The 6,834-nt window shown below is 32.5% G+C and overlaps 1 protein-coding gene across 1 annotated transcript in view; it reads left to right on the plus strand.

Annotated features, from left to right (window-relative positions):
- Positions 1–6,532, plus strand: part of ZNF654 (zinc finger protein 654) — a 105,173-nt gene extending 98,641 nt beyond the window's left edge. The window contains exons 8-9 of the mRNA XM_044670328.1: positions 3,030–5,352; positions 5,894–6,532. Coding sequence (XP_044526263.1) covers positions 3,030–5,352; positions 5,894–5,901 — 2,331 coding nt within the window. The 3' untranslated portion in view covers positions 5,902–6,532. The remainder of the gene's footprint in view (positions 1–3,029; positions 5,353–5,893) is intronic.
- The last annotated feature ends 302 nt before the right edge of the window (positions 6,533–6,834 follow it).

A 6,834-nucleotide genomic window follows, 5' to 3' on the forward strand; every position in this document is an offset into this window, starting at 1 on the left:
GGAAGGAAGGAAGGAAGGAAGAAAGAAAGAAAGAAAGAAAGAAAGAAAGAAAGAAAGAAAGAAAGAAAGAAAGAAAGAAAGAAAGAAAGAAATCATACAGTGCAAAATCTTGTAATGTTTTTCTCCCTAAAATTTTATAAATAGATTTATACTCTAAGGTTCCCATGTTTCTCAGCTTACGTAAGGAAATGGAAATGTAGGCTTTTTTTGTTTTATTCTTGTGATCATTGATTTACATTAGTCACATTTCCTTAGGAAATAATTTTAAAAATTTATTTTTTATCCTGTTTTAATTTAACTTAGAGGCATCAAAAGCTTATTTTAAATAGGTCAGATTAGAGTTGTTTTAATTGCTCAACATACCATCTTATTAAATTCTTCTAATTTGATATTGATTTGAGAACAGTAGGGTGGAAAGGAGACCCTATAACAAGTTGTTGGCCTGACTATACAAAAACAGTTGATTCAAATTGATTTTCCACATTGGTAGCTAATCATTTATTATCTGTTAAATTATAATCAACTTCATTGTAGGAGTGGGAAAGGAAGAGTATCTCTAGATGTTCTCTGTTATGTACCTCCTATCCTCACTTAAATTGTGTTCATGATACATAAACATGAGGTTTCTGCTTAATCTAGAAGCTTTTTGCCTCATTTTTATTTGTGACTTAGGCCTTAGAAATGTTTTTAAATAATTTTTTTTGCTGTCATCACCCTTTATACTTGCTTTTACATTTAAATCACTGAATAGTAAAGTAGTTGATGGTTTAATTTAGAGGATCTTTTCATGTTCATAAAATTTTTCTATCCCCTCATCCTCTGCAATAGATGTTGGCACACAATCTTTAATTCATAGTGGTCTTTTTACTAATATTTATCATAAACTCTGAAATTCAAAGTGACCAAGTGGCCTGAAATGATGTGTCCTGTTGCCTTTGGGTAGGATAAAACTGGCTCTTTCCATATCCTTTATTTGCCTCTCCAGTTTTGGGGAGCTTTCTTTTCATTTAGCTGAAACTTCTTTTTTTTCCTCCTGATTTTACTTACAACAGAGGCAATAAAAAAATTGACTCCTCCTAGTGCAATGTTCACTCTGGTTGCCAGACAAGGATCTTACATTTTGAGGGCCAATTGGTAATTGAATGTATATAGATGGTTTCAAATTTTGTGATTCTTAGCATTCAACATGTTGTAAAATTAAAACTTTTAAAGCCCCAAATCAAGGGACTTTGGCCCATTGTCAAATGGGTGTATTTCTCAATATGGGCCTTAAAATATATATATATATTAAACAGAATCTTGAGATTCTTTAATTCCTTCCCTAAAATTCTAGCTTCAATTTTGAACACAAAGCTATGGAGAGGAAAAGCACCTCTAGATTTTATTGTGGCTCCATTTAACCAACTTTCTATATGATTTATACATGTAGTAAGGAGTCTTTAAGGTAATTTTTCATTTGTCATAGCTTTTCTGCATCTGTCATTAGTATGTATATGAAATTATAGTATTCTTAGTTTTCATAATATAAACATTTTAAGGCCATGCATATCATATTGCAGTTCTATCGAAAGGTCTAGTCATTTTGTTATTTGACTTTATTGTCCGAGTTAAATTCAAGAAATTCAGGTTCATTAAAAGTTTATTAAATGTTTTGCAAAGCATCCAATAAAAACAAGTAAAATTTACTATAGAATGTTTAGAATATAGAAGGCAAATGTCCATTATAGCTTATTTTTACATTCTAGCTATTTAGGAAAAGAAATTGAAAGATACTGTAGACAGTCAAGGTGTGGTACAATAATTAATTGGATTGTTTGAATTTATATACATGCCTGTTACATCCTAAATACAGAACTTTGCTCTTTGTTTGCATATGTGACATGCCCACTTCTTAGAATCTTTTATAGTAATCAAAACCATTCAGCCTGTTAGATGTGGTTTCAATTAAATATAATAGACCAACCCCGTTCAAGTAAGAACTAATTTTTCTGCCTTTCAAGTCACCAAAACAAGTTTTCAAAGCCTGAATTGAAAAGTATTTCAATTATCTTCTTTTGTGTTCCTTATTGGCTTCTGTTTTTCTCAAATAAGTTGTCAACTGATACTTGCATCATTCGTAGTATTTTTGGTATCTCGTTTAATTATGAACTTTTAAAATAAACTTATTTTCCTCACATTTTGAAGGATCCACCTAATTATTTGCAGATAGACTTTATATTGCAAATAAGCAAGCAACATATAAAATTATTTAATACCACTTTCTGAAAAATTTTCTACATTTCTATTAACACTTGAGTCGAGACCCAGTAATACCAATTAAGTAACATCATCCAATATATAAATGTGAGTTGTTGTTATTTTTGTTTGTTGCCACCAAATATTGCTGCATGAAATTCTCTAAAATAGTGGAAACTACTTCTGTAAACTGTAGCTGCCAATAGCTAATTAATTTATGAAAGTGGAATCCCAGAAACTAGAATTTAGAAACTTGATAAAGATGCCACTTCTGACACATCCTACTATTTTTATTGGTAAAGTGAGGATCATATAGCTGCCTAGTTTCATATGGAAACATAAATTTGACAGCTTTAAAAAAAAAAGATTACATTTTGAGTTTTAAGCATTAAGAGTTGAAATCTCATTGCTCTTCTGTTAATATTTATCGCAACTGTTTTATATCCCAGATTGATTCTCACTTGTCTCACTATGAATTCTTACTTGTCTTGTTTGATTAATGCTCCATGAAAAAGATTAACAGATGATATAGTGAAGTATTTTTCATGTCTCTGTGATGTTTGTATGTATATAGACTAACATGTGTTTAAGTGCTACATGTATTTGATATAAGAACTAGACATTTCCTTTTATTTGAAATCTACCGAAATATCTTCAAAATATTATAAGGAAATTGGAAAGAGAGAAACTTGAAGGGGCAGGGGGAGAGATATTTGTTGTGCTTTCATTTCAATTTGTGTAGTGCCAAGGTAAACTTCTTACATAGTAATAAAATAAAAATTTTCTTTCTTCAGGTTGAAGTAGAAGGCTTACAAATTTGTGTTGAAATATGTGGATGTGCTCTCCAACTGGACCTTCAGGATGATCCAAACACTAAATGTCTGATTTATAAAGCAATTGCTAATTTTTTGCCAAATGACTTGGAGATTCTCAGGATTTGTGCACTCTCAGTATTTTTCCTAGAGCGCTCCTTGGAATCCTACTATACTGTTGAACGCCTTTATAAACATCCAGATGAAGAGTATAATGAATGTACTAGTTCTGTCCAGAATCGTGTTCGTTTTGAATTGCTCCCAATTTTGAAAAAGGGTTTGTTTTTTGACCCAGAATTTTGGAATTTCGTAATGATTAAACAAAATTGTGCAGCATTACTGAGAGATAAATTAACAGTTGGATTTTTAAATGAAAATACACTGGAAAATGTTACTAGTCATCCTGAAAAGATGAAAGAAACACAGGTTTTAGATGAAGAATTAGTCTTTCTTATGGACCTAAGCAATGGGGAATATGATCCTGAAGATGTACCTGGAGCCCAATCCAAAGGTCATGGTAATACCAAGAAAAACCTTACAACTTTTAATGCTTCTAAAGTAGACCGTAATGTTCCAAGACATAAATGTGTACTGTGCAACAGAGAATTTCTGGGTGGTCACATAGTACGGCATGCTCAGGCTCATCAGAAAAAGGGCAGCTTTTCATGTGTAATATGTGGTAGAAAATTTAGGAATAGAGGACTTATGCTAAAGCATTTAAAGAATCATGTTAAGAAAATACAGAGACAGCACTTTGCTGTAGTTCAACAGGAAGATCAGGGAATTCCTATAACAGAACAAATAAATTGCTTTGGTGCTTCTGTTTCATTTGAAAATGGAAATTCAGATATTAATGAAATAGAAACTACCATTGCATATAACAGTGAAAACAAGGAAGAAGGAGCCTTTGAGCAAATAGCTGAAGTGAATAAAAATTGTATGTGTGAACCTCATGAGGTCATTAAAAATGGCAGTCCTGATAGTTCTCTAAATGATACCCTAGAGCCTCTCACCACTGAAAGTTTACCTAGATATATTGAAGATGACAATGATGATTTCAATCGAGAGACTCCAATACTTCATAAAATTAATGGAACTGTTTGTCCTCAAAAAGATTTGGATTCTTTGGATCAGCAAGAAAATTTCAAGTGCCCTGCTAATGGATGTGTCAGAATATTTAAAAAAATAAGATTTCTGAATAAACATGCAAGGAAAGCTCATCCAACTGATCTGAAGGTACAACAACATATAATGAAGTGGAACAAAGGAAAGTGCCGATTTTGTCAGCGGAAATTTGAGGATTCTCAGCATTTTATAGATCATTTGAAGAGACATATATATCCAAATGTATACTTTTGTTTACATTTTACCTGTAATCAGAGATTTAAGCTGTTAACTGAGCTTGCAGAGCATACAAAAAGTCACAGTGTTTTTCAGGCTCAGTGTAATTTTCCAGAATGCCATGAGCTTTTTGAAGAGCTTCCTCTGCTGTATGAACATGAAGCTCAGCATTATTTAAATCCAACACCAGAACCTTCTGCAGAAACAAGTAAGAATGTTTTAGATACTCTTACAAAACTTCAGTGTGAGAGTCAGGAAAAAGACTTATCTGGTAGTGAAAAAGAAACTGTTGATCTGCCAGTTCCCACTTGGAAATCAAGGAAAGATTCTACAGAACCAAAGACATATATACAAAGTGTTGAAAAGAAGACAAACAGTGTAGTTCAGAATGGGAATGACCATTCTTCTGATGTCACTTCTTCAGCTAAAAGCTTCATAGACCAAAAGATGCCTGTTGTAGAGCCAAATTCTGAAAAAAGTAGTGTTATCAGTGACCAACTGTTAGTCAATGGACATAGTGAATTAGAGCAGACATCTTTGATTTCATCAGATGCTGCCCTGAAAAGTGAGACAAGTGGAACAAGAACAGAAAACGGTTCCATTTCACAGAATGTTGAAGTAGTACCACAAGAACACAGTCCCCTAGTAGTAGTCTCTCAGTCACCTTCCAAACCAAATCCACCAACTGAAAACACTTCATATGGTTTAATTTTAACCAAGCCATATGTGAGACCATTGCCTCCCAGTTATCTTGATGAACGGTACATCAGTATGCCAAAACGTAGAAAAACTCTGACTGATAAAGTAGATGCCCATTCTGATCAAGATGGTGTTTCTAGCACATCCTCAGAGAGATTTAGATGTGGCAACTGCTTGACCATCTACTGTAACTCAGAAGCACTTGAGGCTCACCTTGCACAAAAGAAATGTCAGACGCTGTTTGGATTCGACTCAGATGATGAAAGTAAGTCTTTTTATGTGTAGCAGGAGGGTAGATAGATAAATGAAAAATTGTGGTAGAATTATAATAGCAAAACTAAGCAAAGATATTTAAGGTACAGAAAACATAATTTAAAATAAGAAAACTGAGGAAAAATTAAAGAGAATGATCATTGTTAGAACATAAAACTAATGAGGTGCAGCCTTCACAAGAAAAGCATTGGAAGGGTGAGAATTTTTTTAAAACTGCTTTGATAGACAAAGGAAAAAATTCAGAGATGGAAAACTGCTTTTTTTGTGTTGTACAATAAGAATGTAGTAGAAAGCAGTGTTTAGAGTTAAGAGGCCTGGGTTTGAATCTAACTTTGCTTACTCTGCCTATGTGACCTTAGACGAATTACTTAAAATGAGAGATTTCAGTAGATGATGATAGGTTTGAAGTCACTTCCAGCTCTAAATTGTATGGTCCTAGTAATTAGATCGAGTAAAATTAATTCATATTCTGGTTTGGAAATTCCATCAGATATATACAAAAATGAAGGTAACAAGTATGTTCTTCTTTACAGGTGCCTGATAAAATGTTACTGAAAAGTCTATCAAGAAGTGGTGTGAAAAAAAAAAAAAAGCACTACTAGAAAATGCATCATCAATTTGCTCTTTCCCAGTTGGCCTTAATCATAGAGTGGTCTCAGATTACTAAAGAACAATATAAAGAAAAAGCACATTTTCTAGAATGAACTCACAGTGGAGATGTGCCAGTTTTGACTCCAGAAGGGTTACTACAAAGAACCCAAAGTACCAGTTATCCAGAAGACCACACATAAGAGTGTATGATCAAAGCACAGCAGCACATTCAATTTAACTTATTAACACCTCATAAAGAAGCATTCAACCCAAGAAGAAAAGTAGCTGTGGCCTTAAAGAAAGGATAATGTGAATTTGTAAAGAAACAAAAACAAAAGATGAATTTTAAGGAATTCAGAAGCTATTTTCCAAACATTATTTTTTTTTCTTTTTATGCATGTACAAATAATGTTCTTCACTTATTGATAAAACATGACATAAAGATATCACTAGCAAGTTATGATTTGCTTGGAAACTGAAAGATTAAAAAAAAATCTACCTTGATTTATTATCATATAAGCCCTTAAATTTTGTGAGAATGGCTTTTAAAAAGTTGTTTCCACAAAGCGAAAAATCTTGGCCAGGTATAATATCAGAATTTTTAAATGAAATTCTTAGAAATTAGGGCCAAAAAGTTTCCAGACTTTTGATTTAAAACAAAACTTTTTCGATTTTACAACACAGAATTAATTTAAATGACAGTTATCTTTTAATACAATTTTAATATAAAATTGCAAAATTTTTAGGGGAAAGGAATCAAAGGAAGGCTAAGAAAGGAGAATAAAGTCTTGAAAATAAGTTGAAGTTTCAAGTTGTATACTTGTGCATTACATACACACACATCTTTTGGTGTGAATTATCTAAGTGATGTCTTATGAAGACA

Source organism: Gracilinanus agilis, chromosome 3 (assembly GCF_016433145.1).
Source record: "Gracilinanus agilis isolate LMUSP501 chromosome 3, AgileGrace, whole genome shotgun sequence".
NCBI lineage: Eukaryota > Metazoa > Chordata > Mammalia > Didelphimorphia > Didelphidae > Gracilinanus > Gracilinanus agilis.